Source organism: Alternaria hordeiaustralica (assembly GCF_023758085.1).
Source record: "Alternaria hordeiaustralica strain BMP 2776 chromosome Unknown scaffold_14, whole genome shotgun sequence".
Classification (NCBI taxonomy): domain Eukaryota; kingdom Fungi; phylum Ascomycota; class Dothideomycetes; order Pleosporales; family Pleosporaceae; genus Alternaria; species Alternaria hordeiaustralica.
In genome coordinates this window covers 148,635-166,211 of record NW_026056786.1, presented here as the reverse complement: position 1 = coordinate 166,211, position 17,577 = coordinate 148,635, and the positions used below count along the sequence as shown (strand labels likewise).

General features: G+C 54.7%; 4 protein-coding genes across 4 annotated transcripts; 3 read left to right on the top strand and 1 right to left on the bottom strand.

Annotated features, from left to right (window-relative positions):
* Positions 1-142: 142 nt before the first annotated feature.
* J4E84_006888 (uncharacterized protein) lies at positions 143-1,879 on the top strand (the record flags this gene model as incomplete). Its single annotated transcript, XM_049389475.1, has 1 exon — positions 143-1,879. The coding sequence occupies one exon, from the start codon at positions 143-145 to the stop codon at positions 1,877-1,879; it is 1,737 nt and encodes a 578-aa protein (XP_049242668.1).
* A 3,709-nt stretch (positions 1,880-5,588) lies between these two features.
* Positions 5,589-6,012, top strand: J4E84_006887 (uncharacterized protein; the record flags this gene model as incomplete). The annotated part of the gene is made up of 2 exons (XM_049389474.1): positions 5,589-5,594; positions 5,698-6,012. 2 exons carry the CDS (start codon positions 5,589-5,591, stop codon positions 6,010-6,012), a joined length of 321 nt encoding a protein of 106 aa, XP_049242667.1.
* Positions 6,013-6,392: 380 nt separating this feature from the next.
* On the bottom strand, positions 6,393-7,184 carry J4E84_006886 (uncharacterized protein; the record flags this gene model as incomplete). Its single annotated transcript, XM_049389473.1, has 1 exon — positions 6,393-7,184. One exon carries the CDS (start codon positions 7,182-7,184, stop codon positions 6,393-6,395), a length of 792 nt encoding a protein of 263 aa, XP_049242666.1.
* Positions 7,185-7,624: 440 nt separating this feature from the next.
* On the top strand, positions 7,625-14,395 carry J4E84_006885 (uncharacterized protein; the record flags this gene model as incomplete). The annotated part of the gene is made up of 2 exons (XM_049389472.1): positions 7,625-7,913; positions 7,965-14,395. The coding sequence occupies 2 exons, from the start codon at positions 7,625-7,627 to the stop codon at positions 14,393-14,395; spliced, it is 6,720 nt and encodes a 2,239-aa protein (XP_049242665.1).
* Positions 14,396-17,577: the final 3,182 nt, after the last annotated feature.

Here is a 17,577-nt window from a genome sequence, read left to right as displayed (position 1 = left end):
AGGCATCCGACACGCCCTGGCGGCCTTGCATAACGAGCAACAGCTAACAACACAACGATAAATCTTCTCCAAATGTCAAGATGGCTACCGATTCCTCTTCTCCATTCCAGCGAACTGCCATTGCAAAGTCGTTGTTCTTGCCATGTCACTCTCTATTGAGGAGAAGCTTCCCACCGAGCTTCTCGAACACATTGTCTCGTTATCCCCACGCGAATCTCTCCTCAGCCAATGCCGTACTTCCAGAACACTCAATCGGCTTGCGACGCCATGGTTGTACTCAGAGATTTACCTGAAAGAGACCGACAACCTTGCCGCTCTTGCATACTTGGTTTTCACTTCCCCCGCCCATGCCAGTCTTGTCAAATCCTTCATCGTGCCTCGTACCTGGGCAGATGTTGAAGAGAGATATTCCAACGGATCCTGGCCAAGATCTGATGATCCTGGAGTCCACGAAATCTTGAGGCAGAAGTGCGCGGAGTACACTTCCACCGTCGAAGAGGCTGAAGATGTGTATGGGAAGATCCAGTCGGCCAAGAATGAGGATGCTATTATGGCGCTATTACTCGTAGGCCTCCCAAAACTTCGACGTTTGAACATCAATTGCGACCTGTATGGTCATGATGATTTCGTCTCGTTGCTGCCCAGGGTCATCCGTGGGAACCCGCACGCAATGTCAGAGCCTATCGATATCCTGGTTGCTGGAGCAGACGACAAGTATTCTAGCGACACCAGTCACGTCGCAGCTTTCTTCCATCTACCTAATGTGCGCTCTATAAACGGATGGAAGCACGGCGACAGCGAAGTCCACGATGAGAACGCCCTGTTCTCGAAACTGGAGCCACGATCGTGCCCAGTAGAGTATCTGGAATTGCGATGCGCGAAGCTGGACATGGAGAATTTCCAAGGCATGTTGAACGCGACGATACCCGGAAGACTCAAGACCTTCAACTACGAGCTTGGAGGCCCGTGGGCGTGGTGCGACACAGCGCATCCGGCAATGATGCGAAGCCTGGAGCCACATCACGAGACGCTGGAAACGCTGGGGCTAAGCCACGAAGACTTCTACCCTTACATTGACGACGAAAGTGCCGAGCGTGGGAAGGCTTACCCGTGTTCTTTCTCTTCTTTCACGGCTCTGAAGCGCCTCAAAGTCGCCCCGGTGTACATATGGGGCCACCGCAAGACTACTGACGAGGAGATGTTCAACACCGCCGACACGAGAGATAGACTTTGGACCACTCTGCCCAAGAGGCTTCAAGAACTCTGGATAACACGAGCCCAGAATCAGCATATAGACCACAAAAAGGTTGTCGACTTTGTCCCGAAGTGCTTACTCCCAGCACTCGATCTAGTGGTGCAGAACAAGCGGACAGCCTTTCCCCAGCTCGCGCACCTGCGTATCGAACTTCCGCTCCTGGACTGGAACAACGATTGGCTGGATAGCCTGGCATCGATCAGCCGAGCCGCTGCCGCCGAGGGGATCCAGACATCCATCATCTTGTACAACATGTTCGACAGATACGGGCCTATAAGCTCGGAGCGAGATTGGGGCTGGAACGAAGACATCAACTGGGAGCCATCGCGCTACAGCGACAATAAAGAATGCCCAAAGATATGGATCGAGGTAACGCCGCAGCGACAGGAACATCTCGCCTCCATACTTAAAGACATGAAGACCCGGTTCCAAGAAGAGAATGAGCGATACACAGAAGCGAGAGCTAGAATTAATGAGCTGGGCGCGCTGTGCACGGATTGTCAACTCAGTGGAGAGTACGATTCCAGCAAAGGCATCGGTCTACCTGAACGCTTCGTGGACGAGAGGTTGGGACAGGAACCGTATTGGAGAGGAAGAGGCGGTAAACCTGAGGTGGTGACATGATGCCAATCATGACGCCACGATTGATACACGTCGTATCGCCGTATCGCATCTCAAGGTTCTACGGAACGATGGAAACACTGGCGATTTCATGAAGAGCGAGCAAATCAAACCGTGGCATAATTAATGTAAGCCCTAAAGTTAGTCAGCCGAGATGTGACCGAGGAAGGACCCTGCAGGAAAGGTAGCGGTGAATGTTTGCATCGCAGTGGTCGTTACGCCAAGAAATTCCGCGTCTTCATGTATGCTTTGAAGTATATTCATCGCATCTTGCGTGTGGTAGTAGTCGTTAGCACTATTCGTAGGTTAGTGAATGCATGTGTACATGACGTAACATCAGATGGCTACTAGCAACAGCACTAACATATTCCAGTAAGACGCGACCAAAGGTCTCAAACGGCACTCCGAGGCTCGCATGCTGTGCGCATCATCTTCAGCTATCAACCCGAGCAAGCGACATCCATGTAGCACGAATAAAGCGCTGGCGATCAAGTCCTCAAATACCCCAACTCGCCGCAGTAACGACGACGATGACGAAAGACATTTCGTTTCAACCCGATATTCCAGAACTGCATGTGCGTATCAGGCGAGAAACCATTACGACGAACCAAACCTTGGCTTCGCGGACGGAAAGAATGTTTGATCAGGATGCATGACACGCAGAAGAGAAGCACCGGGTTGAGGGGCAGTAAAGACAGAAGAATGAAGATGTTCAGTTCGCCCAGCTGCTATTCAGCCTATATTACCCAGGTTAGCGACGAGCTCGTACGACGACGGGCCGAAGGAAAGAGAGAGGGGGATCAACACTCATGTACATGCGTACGTGGTGATATACCATGCGATACGAAATACGTCGGGAGAAGCGGAATACAGTAAGCAGTAACAAACGTTGTACGTAGGTCGTTGTACGACAGGTAGGTCGGTGAATATAAATACATGCACCACCACTACCGCGACCCCCATCGCCATCTCATCCCAAAAACTCCACACCTATCCGTACAAGCCGCCCATCCCGAACCGACCATGAAGTTCACCGCCATCCTAACCGCCCTGTGCGCAAGCACCGCCTTCGCCATCGACATTTTCCAAGCCGACGGCTCCATCAAAGCGATGGCAGAAGGCGATCTGCTACCACGCCAGATCCCAGGGTGCTGCTCCACCAACTTCAATGGGCCTTGTGTTTGCCCACCTGCACCTTGCACTAGCTGTGGTGTACGTATTTCCTACTCGACTCAAGATGAAGGAGACGAAGAAGAAGACGGAACTAGAGAGCCCTGGAGGGGATGAATGAGAGCGATACGTCGGGTTGATCATGGGACGCTTTGCTAACGTGTCTGGGTGTAGCTTGAGTGCTGCGGTTTTTAGAGAGGTGCGATAGTCCGCCATGACCGGGCACTTCTGGAAAGGAGGGATTCTTCGAGAAGAGACGTATGAGATGACTGCCAAAGGGGGAAGAGAGGCAAAGACATGACGATAGAGAGAGAAAGGACACCGAGGGGGTGATAGCCTTATGTCAGCATGGAATTGGACATCTGCGCTGATGACTACTTTAGGTAGCGTGCAAGTACAGATCTCAACATTTCAAAGTTCATGAGTGCCACGAAGCTTGAAGGAAACAGCTACCAGAAGCAATAATGGCTGACACGGACAGGACTACGACAGACATGGCTTCTCGTATCACTGCCCACTGACCACCAACCCAGACCACCTTGGGCCACAGCTTCGGTTAAATTTAGGAACTGTTTTCCAGCCTTGTATTTCCCAGTTACCAGGTCCGACAATACACACACATGGCAGTGGATTTTGCAAACCACCACCACCTCCACCATCAACCCCAACAACAATATCGTCGCACGACACTCCCATTCCACCCCACCGCCCCAACTCACCGCACCGCACCAAAAGTCGCAATGTGATGCCCAGAGGCGCCCAGATGTGAATCAGCCCTCCAGCCTCCTACCTAAATAGTACTACAAATCACAACAAGAACAGATCGAAACCCGAACCATTGGAAAGGTCGAGGTAATACAGTACACCGGAGATGGCGCCATAACACCAATCCATACACCAAACATTCCACCCAGGATAAGACCCTTCAAACTGGTCCTCTACACCTCATGTACAGCCTCGTCACTCGTGCCAGAATTGCGACGTGCAAGGCTAGGTAACTAAGTAGGATCGAGCGACCGAGAAACAACCGTGGAACCACTGTACAGGACAGGGAAGAAAGGCGGTGAATGTTCATGCGACAACCTTGGAAACCACTACCAAAAGCCGTCAAGTGGCGACCAGATACTCGAAACGAGGCTACCAGATACTCGAAACGAGGCTACCAGCTACCATCGTCGACCCAAGCAATCTATCACGACACTAAAACCGCTCTACTCCAACGGCGCAAAACCTTAATACCGCATGTACAACATCATCGTCACCATGTCCTCCCATCCTCCGCCCACCCAAAACGCTTCCTCCCTCATCACTGTCCTGCATTCCCATGCTCGGGTATGCCGGCGCATCTAACTACCGTTGACAGCTGCAAGTCATTGCCACGGCTCTTGTCCGCGTAACGAATACCTAGGTACCCACAGTAAGCAGTAGAGACAGATGGAGGTGGTGATGTGCGGTTTTGCCCAGGTGCTAGAGCTAGCTATTCAGCCTATATACCTAGGTACAGACTAACCTTGGAAAGCGGACGCGAACGGGCCGAAACGGTGACGGTGGTGTGCGGAAATGGGCCGGCTTGTACGTGGGAAGTGGGTGGGTGGTGAGGTGAGGTGATGGGAAGGGAAGCTGGAGGTGCGCAAGGTACCCGTGGACGTGTGTGGTGTTGAGGTAGAGGGAAGGTGGAGATGTTTGGGAACACATGTAGTATACATGCTTATTTCCACACCACCAACCACATCCCCACATCCCCAATCCAATCAACAATAGGTAACCCACCACATTCACCCACCACCCAACATGCATCTCACAGCCCTCCTCACCGCCCTCTGCGCGAGCACCGCGTTCGCAAAGCACATCCCCCAACTCGACGGCTCTGTCAAGATTGTACCAGGTACACAGCTTGATGCGCGCCAGTTTATCCCGGATTGCTGTTCCAAAAACTTTGCTCCGCCTTGTGGGTGTGGGAGAGCGTATGAGTATGCTTGTGGTGTATATTTTGTTGTGAAATGAATGAAATGATGGATTGGGTGTAGTCTTCTTGCTGTAATCTTTGAGGAAGGAGAGAAAGGGTGGGAAGAAGTATATTGGGGTTGTGTATGATATCTTATGGGCAGAAACTTGGGATATGTTTGTAATCTATCCGCCTTGGCCTGAAAGAACGAATTCGAAAAGTTCAATATCGACGTCTGCTTTCCATAACCATCTTCACTGGATACCTAGTTCAACACCCCGTAGCTAGCTGTGATCCACATCCACATACACTAACACTAACAACCACAACAACAACAACAACAACAGCAACAACGACAAAGCCACCAGCGGCCACCTCCGACCCCATCCCCTCACCGCAGTATCACTTCATTCATGGTGTGATGCCCAGTACCGCCTAGATGTGATCCAGCCTCTAGGCTGCAAACCACGCGCCAACGGGCCGAAATGCAAGGGGTTCGTCTCCACAGAATGCGTACGCAGTGTCTGTGATGCAACGGACGAAAAACAAACGAGTCTGGATCAGTGGAGATGGTGGAGATGGTGGAGATGTGGATAGATGAATGTACGTGTTGGGTAGGATGGACGGCCGGGGTAGGAGATGGGGGATGAGCTGTGTGGGTATAAGTAGCTGGGTATAGCACGACCACGACCACCCTCCTATCCAGACAGACAATAACAATACGTTTACCTACAACTACGACCTCCTTATCTCAACAACCATGAAGCTCACCGCCCTCCTCACCGTCCTCTGCGCGTCCACCACGCTCGCCGCCACGAACTACGTCCTCCAAGTCGACGGCAGCATCAAAGCCTTCGACGTCGTGGGAGGCGACCTACAAGCTCGTCAGCAGTTCGAGAGCTGCTGCGCGACCAAATTTGTGCCGCCGTGCGGCTGTGGTACCGACTGTCCTAGCTGCGGTGTAAGTACCCTACCTACTCTAGAGAAGAAGAAGAAGGACATTGCTAACAGTGCCGTGTAGGTCAGTTGCTGCGGAGTATGATTTCACTGAGACAGACTGCATTGGGGGAGAGGGCTTGAAGGGAGAGAGTAATTGGGAAAGAGGGAATGCATAATGTTACATATGTTTATTGTTTATGCCAATTTGAAGGAGGTGCAACGGTCTTCCCACGTTGCCCAGAGATGAAAACGCCAGTATACGTGAAAACATGTGCCAACGCCGTCGCTATGCAGTTAAGAAACAAACAACATCTACTCTCTCTCAATTCCTTCCATCCCATCCATGGCACTGCGATGACGCAGATCGACACGAGCCACTCATGACTCCCGAAATAACATAACCACCACGTACGCAAAAGGTACTCCACATCAAATGAGAGAGATTGCAAGCCTCAGACTCGTCTACTTTCTCATTCCGGAGAAGTCTTTCAGGATGCCAATCATGTGGGTATTGGTCTGCTTGCCACCACGACGAGGACCCTTCTTCTTCTTGTTGGTAGGGGCGGCAACGATAACCTTGGCTTGCGTGGCGGCGGTCAGCTTGTTGGCTAGGAGGGCCTTGCGCAGCTCATCCGGGTTATCGGGGACCTGGACCGAGTGCCAGGCCTTTGCAAAGACAGGGTCCATGGGCAGCATGAGCGAAGGGTCGTTGCCCCAGACAGTCTTTGGCACGCCGTCCTTGGCGCGTCGCACAAGCACCTCCTTCTTGTTCTCCATCTTGGTGATGTCGTCGGCGACGGTGGACCAGCCGTCTTTCAGGTCTTTGATCTGCAGTCCCATGGCCGACTTCTGCGTCTGGAAATGGCCTTTGAGCTGCGCGCGGTCGTGGATGCTGAGCTTGCTCTTGTACTTGTACCGCTCGTTCGCAGAGTCCCAGCTGATCCGGTTGCCGGCGTTGTCGGCGCGCATCAGCTGGCGCAGCTGTTCGCGCTGGATGTGGCCTGGCGGGATGTTGAGGTATTCCATGATGTCGTCGAAGGTGTGCCATTTTTCTTTGCGCTCGCGCAGGAAGTCGTTGACGTAGGTGAGGCGGGTGAAGACGTGCTCGCCGGTGCCTGTGTCCTGCGGCTGCGAGTAGACTACGGGGGGCGCTCCATCGGTTGGACGCTTGCGCTTGCCGCTGGCGGAGGAGCTCGAGGGTGTGGGTGAGGGGGCATTCATGCCTGTGGCCGAGTTCGCCTTGAGGAAGGACATGGTGGTTGTAGTGGTAGTGGTAGAAGTTGAAGATGCGGTCGGGGGTGGCTGTTGCCTGGTCGAGGATACCTGCTGTCGGCAGTCGAGTGTGCAGCTTCTAGCTAAAGAGTCGCACGGCAGACAACGGGGAAGGTCCGGTAGTAGTGAGCGTGGATGCGCGGAAGGTGCGGCGGGTGAAGGTGCAGGTAGTGAATGGAAGTCGTCAAGTGAAGGCGTCGGAGAAAGACGCATATGTGCTATGACCTCAAGCCTGGGAGGCAGCCGCGCTAGTGGTTGGCCCCTGCGCGACCGTCGTCAAACAACTGAACTCGCGACTTTGACCGCGGACCCGTTCATTGTTCGCGTCAACACCACCGCCCTCCTTTGTCTCTTTTCTCCCCGGGACCCACTCGACCGACCCGGAGAATGGTTCGAGGCCTGCAATAAACTAATACACCATCATGGCGGCAACCGTCGACGTCGGCTACCTGGCCGCGTCCTATTCCGTCCCAGAGACGACCCTACAGTCATTACTATCCGAGCCCACCGTCGAGCTCGTCCAGACGCTCCTCACCCAGATCGAAGCGAAGGCGCGCGCATACGATGACCTCCAATCGGAGAAGATCCGCACCGATGTCGAGCTCGAAGCCGCCATCCAGGGCGGAGAGCAGCGCGCGCGCACCCTAAAGGCCACGGCAGAGAAGGCGCAGAAGGAGGCCGAGGAATTGAAGAAGAAGCTAGTCCAAGAGGGTACGAGATGCATAAGGTGTGCATATTCAATTGATACTGACGCGTTTATAGAGAATGCACGGCAAGAGGCAGAGTCGGCGCTGCACAACCTGCGCGCCACGGCCACCAGCTCGACGTCTGAGACGCAGGCGCTGGAGTCGCGCATCAAGACGCTCGAGTCCCAGAACCGCGACCTCATGGCCATGCACGAGACCAAGACGACCGCACACGACCGCCTCGCCAAGGAGCTCACCGAGCAACACCAGAAGTCCGTCGAGCTGCGCAAGCAGGTATCGACGCTCGAGGAGAAGACGCAGTCGCTCGAGAGCGCCGCCACCAATGTCAAGTTCCGCGAGGCCAACCTGCAGCAGGAGATCGAGCAGCTCCGCAGCAACAACGACTGGTACACGACCGAGCTCAAGACGCGCGCAGACGACCACAGCAAGTACCGGAAGGAGAAGAACGCCCAGATTGCCCAACTCCAGCGCGAGAACGCCGACGCTGCCGAGACCATCGACACCCTCAACCGCTCCGAGACGCTGTTGCGACAACACATTGAGGAGCTCAAGGGCAAGGCCGAGGAGGACCGCCTGCGCATCGAGGAGCTCGAGAATGCAGCGTCAGCCGCCGAGGCCCACTTCCACATCGAGCTCGACAGCGCGCGCCGCCTGTCGACGCTGCACCAGCAGAACAACGAGATGACCAAGAAACGCTTGGAGCAGTTGCAGGCAGACAGCAGTCGCGTACAAGAGGAAGCCGCGACCGAGATTGGTCAGCTCATGGCCGAAGTCGAGGCGGAACGCGAGAGGGCTGCCGAGGCCGATGCGCGCACCGCTGAGCTGGAGACGCTCGTCGAGACCCTCAAGAGCGACAACTCCGAGCTTCGAAGCTCCGTCCGCGTACCCGGAACACCGCGACACGGCATGAGCATGAACGGGGGCTTCAGCACGCCCGGCCGAGCTGGTTCGCCTGCTGTCGTCTTCTCCCCTGGCGGCTCGCAGCTCAAGACCGATGCCTCCAAGACTCAGCTACTGATCGAGAACAACGACCTCAAGAAAGAGCTTCGCAAGGTCCGGGAGAAATTGGAAGAGAACACCGGCGTCCTCAACGACATGCTGCAGGAGTTGGAGCGTCATCAACCCGAATTCGACGAACTCCGCCGCCAGAACGATGCCTTGAACGAGCAGAACAACGAAATTAGCGCGCTTCTCGAAGAAGCCATTGCCGAACGCGAGGCAGCACAGCGCGACTCGCGCAAGGCCCTGGGTGACTTGGAAGGCGTACACAACGAATCCGCTCTACTGCGTCGCCAGGTACAGGACATGACGATCCAGCTGCGGACATTGTTATGGCGTCGCCAGGTTGAAGAGCAGGGTCTGGGCAGCCTCACAGAGGAACAGCAGGAGTTCATCGTCAACGCTGTCGAGAACAACCAAGTACCGGACAAGCACGTACCAGACGATTCGCCTACACACCAGATGATCACGAAGCACTTGATCCTCTACAAGGATATTGCTACCCTCCAGCAACAGAACGCCGAATTGACGCGCACACTACGACAAGTGGGCGACGAACAAGAAAGGCAAGAGGTTCGCATGAAGTCTGAGCAATACCAACAAGACGTCGAAGAGCTCGGCCGTCTACGCTCCGTGGTCGCCGAGAAAGAAGAAGAGATCAAGTCTCTCAACGTTCGTTCGCAGACCCTCAAGACTGAGCGCGATATGTACAGCCGCATAGTTGGCGGTCGGGGCCAGTTGCCATCTCACTCGCAGTCGACATCTGCGTTCGCACAGTCAGTGCCTGCAGGCGGAGCTCCCTTGCTTCTCGAGAACGGCTCTTCATCCCGCGAGATCCCAGAGTACAGCAAGCTTATCAAGGACCTTCAATCACACATTGACCTGCTCAAAGAGGAGAGTGCCACGGACCGCACTACACTCAAGGCGCAGGTTGATAGCCTGACCAAGGACAACTCGCAACTCCAGAGCGACAAACTCCGTTTCGAATCGCAGGTGCGTCGAGAGCAGGACCGTTACGCTCGTCTTGAGGGCAGCATCAAACTGCTTCAATCCGAAAAGGACTCCCTCCAGGAACGCTACAACAAGGTCCAAGCCACCATGGCCCAACAGGACGACAGGCTTGTCAAGGCCACCCAGAACGCTGCGGAAGCTGAGGCACGTCTTCAGAGCTTGCAGGGCGAGATGGTGCAGCTGAAGGCATCTCGGGAAATGTCCGCGACCATCGAAGCACGTCTCAAGGAAAGGAACCAGGAGTTGATGACCGAGCGCGATCGGTTGAGCAACATGGTGTCTTCGATTCAGAGTCTGCGCAACGAAGCTGAGTTGGCCACCGCGGAAAGCCGTCGCGAGTTGCAGAACACGGTGGACAAGCTTCGGACAGATTTGCAGAGCGCTGAAAGCAAGCTGGAAGACGAAATCGCCGAGCACAAGAGGGCCACCCAGCAACGAGACTACGAGCGAACCGAAACGCAACGACGAATCGACGACCTCATCGCAGCACGTAACAGTGCTGAAGTCAAGTCTGCGACCGCTGAAACGACACGCCACCAGTTGGAGCAACGCCTCAAGGAGCTCCAGAACCAACTCCAGTCATCCGAGGAGCGCATACAGGCTCTTCAACCACGATCGCAGGCCAACGATGAACAAGATCCTGTCAGCCGCGAGGAAGAGCTGGCGGAGCAGGTTTCGGATCTTAAGCGCAAGATCGAGCGCAAGGAAGAGGATCTGGAGGCCGTCACAGCCCAGATTGCAGGCTTCCAGGATATCGCTCAGGACGCCGAGAACCGATTGCAGACTTTCGTCGAGGCCCACGAACGACTCCAGGAGCAACTCAACCTTGCACAAGAAGAGAAGGATGCTACTATCCGCGATCTGCAACAGCGCGTGGAAGATATATCTTCTGAGCTCGCTACAAGCAGCACTGAACTTACCGAACTGCGAGGAAAGCATGAGCAAGACACGTTGGTCCTCAGACAAGAGAAGGAAACCTTGGAAGCAGAGATCACCCGACTCAACAATGATGTAGCCGACTACAAGGCTGAGGCCGAGAACCAGATGCAATACGTCAAGACCCAAGCCGACATCGCCGAGCGCGCCCAGAAGGATTACGAGCACGAGTTCCAGAAGCACGCCGAGAGCATGACGAAGCTCCGTGAGCTGCGCGACGAATACAACCAGCTTCAATCCCAGATCACAGAGTTCAAGACGCAAGCAGAAGCTGCACGCACAACGCTGGAGCAGAGTCAAGAGCACTGGAAGTCTACCGAGGGTCGCTATGAGGAGCAGCTTGCAGAGGCCAGACGCCGCCACGACGACTTGAAGCAATACAACCAGACCTTGCTCAAGCAGTTCGACGAATACAAAGAGCAAATCAACAGCTTGAAGAACGATCGGGGTGCATCGACTGGGGAGCCAAGCAACACGGAGTCCGGCTCCAACAACCTCCAGGACATCGAGACCTACCTCCGCCGAGAGAAGGAGATTCTGGAAGTTCAGTTGAACCTCAAGGTGCAGGAGTCCAAGCGTCTCGAGCAGCAACTCACACACGCCCAGGGTCAGCTCGACCAGACGCGAGAGAAGCTACTGGAAGAGCAAGCCAAGGCCTCGGGCTCGCAGAGCAACTCCAGCCTTGCACATCTCAACAAGAACCTCGAGGAACTCAACGTCTACCGCGAGAGCAATGCGACGTTGCGCAGCGAAAACACGCGTCTCCAGGCCTCATTTGCTGAGAAGGCAAAGGCGTTGGAAGATCTTCAGGCTGAGTTGGAACCCTTGCAAGTTCGCGTAACTGAACTTGAGGGCGAGCTCGAGCTCAATGTAGGCCACCTCAAGGCTGTTGAGGAGGATCGCGACCGCTGGCAGAAGCGTCACCAGGATGTGCTCCAGCGATACGACCGCATCGACCCCAAGGACCTCGAAGATCTCAAACAACAGATCGAGGACCACAAGGTGGAGCGCGATCAGGCACTCGAGCAGGTAGCCGGCCTCAACGAACAGATCACAGCTCTCACAAGCGATGTACAGAAGGCGAATGCTGAGCGAGACAGCATCAAGGCGGCCGAGAGGGAAAAGTTTCAAAAGACACATAATCAGCGCATGTCAGAGAAGAGGGCTGAAATCACCGCACTTACTGCACAGCTCAAGGAGGCGCAGGAATCAAGTACAAGCTTACAAGAGGAGGTCGACCGCATCCGCCAAGAGCTCACCAACGCACAAGCCACAAGTGCGAACGCTGGGCAATCCCAGGAGCGAACGGCGGCACTTCAGAAAGAGTTGGAGCAGACCCGCGCACGACTGGCGACGACCCAGCAAGAGCTTAATGCTGCGAAGACGGCTCGCGACGAAGCCATTGCTCAGGCGAACACTTCTGCTCAGGCAGCTGAGAATGCAGATGCGGGCGAGGAGGGTCAGATCAACGAGAACTCCGACGCTACGACATCCCAGTTGGCTCTTCTGCAGAAGCAGCTGGGTGAAGCTCAGCAAAAGGCTTCGAATGCTGAGAGCAGCCGATCTGCCATTGCAAACCAACTGTCCGAGCTACAGGCGCAACTGTCGACACTGGGCGAGCTCCAGAAGGAAGCCGTGAGTTCCAGTCACGTTCATGTTAAATACCCCAGACTAACGTTTCCGCAGGCTACCAAAGACACCACCATCGGCGAGCTTCGGAACCAGCTTGCACAGCAACAACCGTCATCGAACCCGGCTTCTGGCGAGCCCGCAGCCGACTCTACCACGGCCGTGGAGACTGAAAAGCTCAAGGAGGAGCTCGCTGCGAAGGCCGCCGAAGTCGACGATTTGCGGGCTCAACTTGCTAGTGCGAAGTCTGCACAACAATCCGCAGAGGGTCAGACACAACCGGAAGCCTCGCACAACGATGAACAGATCACAGCCCTGAAGGCTTCACTCGACCAGCGAGAGGCCGAGCTGAACGAACTCGAAGCATCGTTGAAAGCCCGTGAAGACACGATCACTAGGAGAGAAGGCGCCCTGGAGAAGATCAAGAACAAGTACAATGAGTCCATCAAGAAGACCAAGGCCGAATCCAGCGAACAGGTCGAACGCTTGAAGGAGGCTCATCAAGCCGAGCTCGAGAGTCTACGACAAGAGAAGCAGGCCGCTGTCTCGACTCAAAACGCCCCCAGTGAAGGGACAACCGAGACTCAACCTGTACCGGATGGCATGATTAACACACAAGATCTACCCCGACCTGCAGTCACGGAGGACCAGCTCAGGAAGTGGTTCAAGACCAACAGCGGGGTGTTGGCGGTGGTGAAATCTCAGATCCAAATGAACCTCGAGAAGCAAACAGCTGCGAGGGATGAGAAGATCAAACAGCTCAACGAACAGATCAAGCAGCTCAACATGCAGATCGAACAGCTCAAGACTCAGAAGGCCATCGATGGTATCACGGGTGTGAAGCAGGAACCTGAACAACTGAAGGCGGCTGGTTCGGGCGAGGACCTGGCTACCGTCAACGCTGCTTGGGAGAAGAAGCTGAAGGAGAAGCTCGAGGAGCTCGAAGCGAAGCTAACCAAGACGCATGAACTGAAGGCGAAACTCAACGCTTCACAGTTGAAGCTGTTCAGAACCAGGTTCAGCTACGTCGAGAAGGCTGCAAAGGAGACGCCGACTGAGGAGGTCGCAAAGGTGTACGCCGTTGCGCTGACCCAGAAGCCTGTGGAAGCCACCAAGCCCGCACAACCCGCCACACCCGCCAAGCCTGCTCCCGCACAAGCTGCGCCAAATACATCAACACCAGCACAGCAACAGCCAGCAGCGCCTTCAGCGACAAACACTCCCCAAGCGAACGGCACCAACAACGCTACCCCTACCCAGCCCACCCAGCCCAACCCCTTCCTCCAAGCTGCCGGCCACGGCACCAACCCAAACCCATTCCAGCAAAACCAGAACCAAATGGGACGAGGACTACCTCAGCCAGGTTTCACAGTCCAAGGCCAAGCCCAAGCTCAACAACCGCAAGCACAGCAGCAGCAGCAATCCGGTCGCGGCGCAGGAACCGGGGTCCAAGCCCTCCGCGGCACTCTCCAATCCAATATCCCCCGCGGTGGTGGTGGTGGTGGTGTTGGTGGAACCGGCATCCCCATGCCTGGCGGACGCGGACGAGGCCAGAACCAACCGCAGCAACAGCACGGTCAGCAAGGTCAGCAAGGTCAGCAAGGTCAGAATCAGCAGCAACAGCAGAATCAAGGTCCGGGTGCATCGCAAATCGGTCGCGGGGGTGGCCGAGGCGGTGGACGGGGTCGCGGTCAACAGAATCAGAACCAGGGCCAAAATCAGAGCTCACCGGCTCGTGGCCTCAACCCCGGTGCTGCGGGCTTTCAACCTGGACAAGCTGGTCAGGCTGGACGGGGGCAGAAGCGTGGGGCTGAGGATGATAGTGAGGGTGCGACGAGAGGGGGGAAGAGGCCGAGGGGTGGAAGGGGGGGTGGTGGTAATGGTGGTGGAGGGCAGGCGGGCGCTGAGTAGAAAATTGCTCACGAGTTCGAGGATTCAAGGGATGGGATGGATGAGATAAGATGGGGATGCGAGCATATACATTTTCTCTTTTGTTCAATGTTTTCAGAGTTTCACGTTCATGGTTATCTTTTTCCCTAGGGATGAAGGATGTGTTTATCAAAATGGGTATGTACAGCGAAGTTCATGCATGGGATTAGTAAGGTCTCTGGGTATGAGTTTGCTCTTTTCGAAGTCGTGTTTGTACTATAGCATTACACGGTGTTTATGGGAATTCGAAATTTTTGTGCATTTTAGGATTATGGGGTTTGGGGTGCTGTGTCGTGATGTGTCGTGTTGTGCGATGTGGGTTGTGTGGTGGTTTACTCATCGTTGAGTAGTAAGGTCGGTTCGGGCTGCGGTTGACGAAATAGTTGTGGTGTACTCGTGATCGTAATCGACCGGCGTCTTTGCCCACGTATCCATGTTGTTTTCTATATCATCGTGACAATGAGGAGGGGGGCGCCTTCGTTTCAGTATTGACACATGACAAATCGATTCAGGAAGTCGACTGTTGACGTTGAAATGATTGCTATCATGGTCATGGAGTCGTGCTGATTAGAAATGTTGTATGTCGAGCGGACAGGGCTGGCTCGACATCGTTTTCAGTATTGACACCTCGATATAGGATGTGAAGTCTGGTTCGATAGGTGACGTTAGGATGATTGCTGTCTTGGTCTGTATGACAGCGTCGAGTCGTGATGATTAGAAATGCTGTATGTAATTGAACAAAGCTGGCTCGGCATGGTCTCGCGATCTTTTCATACTGACACTCCTTAAGCTAGCGTCTTTGCAGGCATGCTGCTGCTATCTGCATTGGCTTCATTAATGGATCTGTAATAAGTACCTACCTTACCTTGCACGTCTCATGACCATCCCGTACGTAACGCCAGCCCGCGACTTAGCAAGGTCCCTCTCCGGCTGCACTCTCTTTATCAGTAACTACGGCGAGAATTCCCCTCGCGCAACACATGCTCCTTCGCACGAGTCAAGTCGAGTCAAGTCGGAAGGCCCGCTCCGTATGCGCTGGACGTCATACCCACCAATCAGCCCCCTCCACGAAAACCTTCCCAAAACATGAAGTTCCTCTTACACTAGCGTATGTGGACCCCAAAGGCTCGGTGGCGACTATGCGCACTTCGGTCGTCGGTCGTCTCGGAGTCGTGGTCCCGGCCCGTCGCTCTCTCACCGACCGGATCGTCGCTCAGCGCTCGGGCGACGACCCGCCGCCCGGTTATCAAGAGTCATTCGAGAGCATCGGGCGTCGGTCGGGAAAATGCCAAGAAGACTGAGCTCGCGGACTTTGTCTTCGGATGCGCCGGCGATTGGCTGGGTGCCTTGGTGTTTTGGTGTTTGGAGGGTCCTCGTGATCTGGTATGTCTGGATATAGCGCTTGTGTTGACGGACGGGACTGCAAGCACTGCAAGTCGTGCGTGCGTCGCGGATGCTGGAGTCTAGCGTATGTGGAGATGCAGTTGGCAGGCTGACGCAGCTCTGCGCCTGCAAGATTTCATTATCGATTCGTACCAGGTGGGCATGAAGGGCTGGTGTTAGCGCAAGTGGGGGAGGTGGTTGTTATCGAGATTGCGAGGGTTTCTTGCCCAGTCGTGGTTAAATGATCCATGAGAAGATGGACAGTGGCGGGCATGATGATTGATGTTATTCTGTGCTAGTCGTGGTGTTGGAGGACAGGATAGTTGTGATATCACTGCTGGGTTGTAATGTGGTGAACTACTTTTTTGTGGGTCTTGCATAGCTTAGTGGACTTGGAATGTAAACATGACATTTAGGTGTGGGTGGGTAAACCTTCAATTCAACACTCAACCTAGAACTGTTTGTATGCTGCTTACAGTGGTGGTGGAGCGGAGCGAGCATGCATGTCCAGCGCGCGATCTAGCCCTCGAGTCGAAAATCAAGACCATCGCGTGGGGATAACGGCATCTGGAGTTGTGGACACGATGGATAAGCTCCGAAGGCCCCTTGCCCCTGCAGTTCTCTAACCGAACGACGACTGTACCACGAGGCAGCTCAAGTCTGGCCGAACTGATACGACGTCCAATTACAGTAGTTTCTCGGCGCATCGATGCCAACACATCAATCTGCGTGCAGGTCGGAGAGACTTTGAAGGAGTCAGACCACAAACGGGTCGAGCCGACAAAACAATCATGTTCACGTGCCTGTCCGGTGAATCCTGCGAAGACTCTAGTGCCAGCGAGCCTTCGGAGAGCCGCATGCATGTGTCGTTGGAGACTGCAGCGCGCTATTAGTAGCCTGCAGCCACTTGGCGTCAAATAGTGTTGATTCGCCAATGCAACGAGACATCTCTCGTTCGGGCTAGGCGGACGCAGCAGACCAATCAATGACGGTGGGATCTGGAAGAACATGCGGACACTCCGCCTCGCACCGGTCGCTAGATGATCCGAACACGAAAGTGTATACCGGTGGAGCCTGGACGACTTCAATGCTCGCGTGCCATGCATGTTCACGTAGGAGCGACGTCCCGAGGAGTCGCGAGGTCGCGAGGTCGCGAGGTCGCGAGGAGTTGACCGAGTGGCGCTCGCGATAACGGTGGCAAGGGGACGCGCAGCATGCAGTTGAGTCATCGCATGCAGTATTGGTTGAGATATGTCAAGATGATGTTCTATCAGTAGGTAGAAGATGGGCAACTAAGGTTGCACACTACACAGGTAAGGTTTGCGGTGCCAAGCGACGTGCCAAGTCCTCCACGACTCCTACCCAAACTTCATCAATTCCTCATGTGCTCAAATTCTAGCGGATGTACATGCTTGCATGCTTGGCTGTTACGTAGTCCCGACTTGATCGACTACCCTGCATATGGATCATATGCATGGCGTTGTCAATCTCGACGTCCGTGGTCGCTGCTCCTCGAAAGGGATCGATCACACTTGCAATACATGCGCTAGCGACGGGCAGACATGCTGTATTCTGTTGCATGGCTGTGCGGCTATGATTGTAAAGGGACTGGTCTGGCCAGATTTGCTACCTATGGGTGATGCAGCGTGGCAATCTTGAATCCCGCAGCGGAAGGCGGGAGGATGACTGAGCGCTACCAGAGTCTGGCCGCGCACACAAGTTGCATGTTACGCAGAAATGGCGAGGCGACGACGAAATCACTGAAAGAATTTCATGTCAGA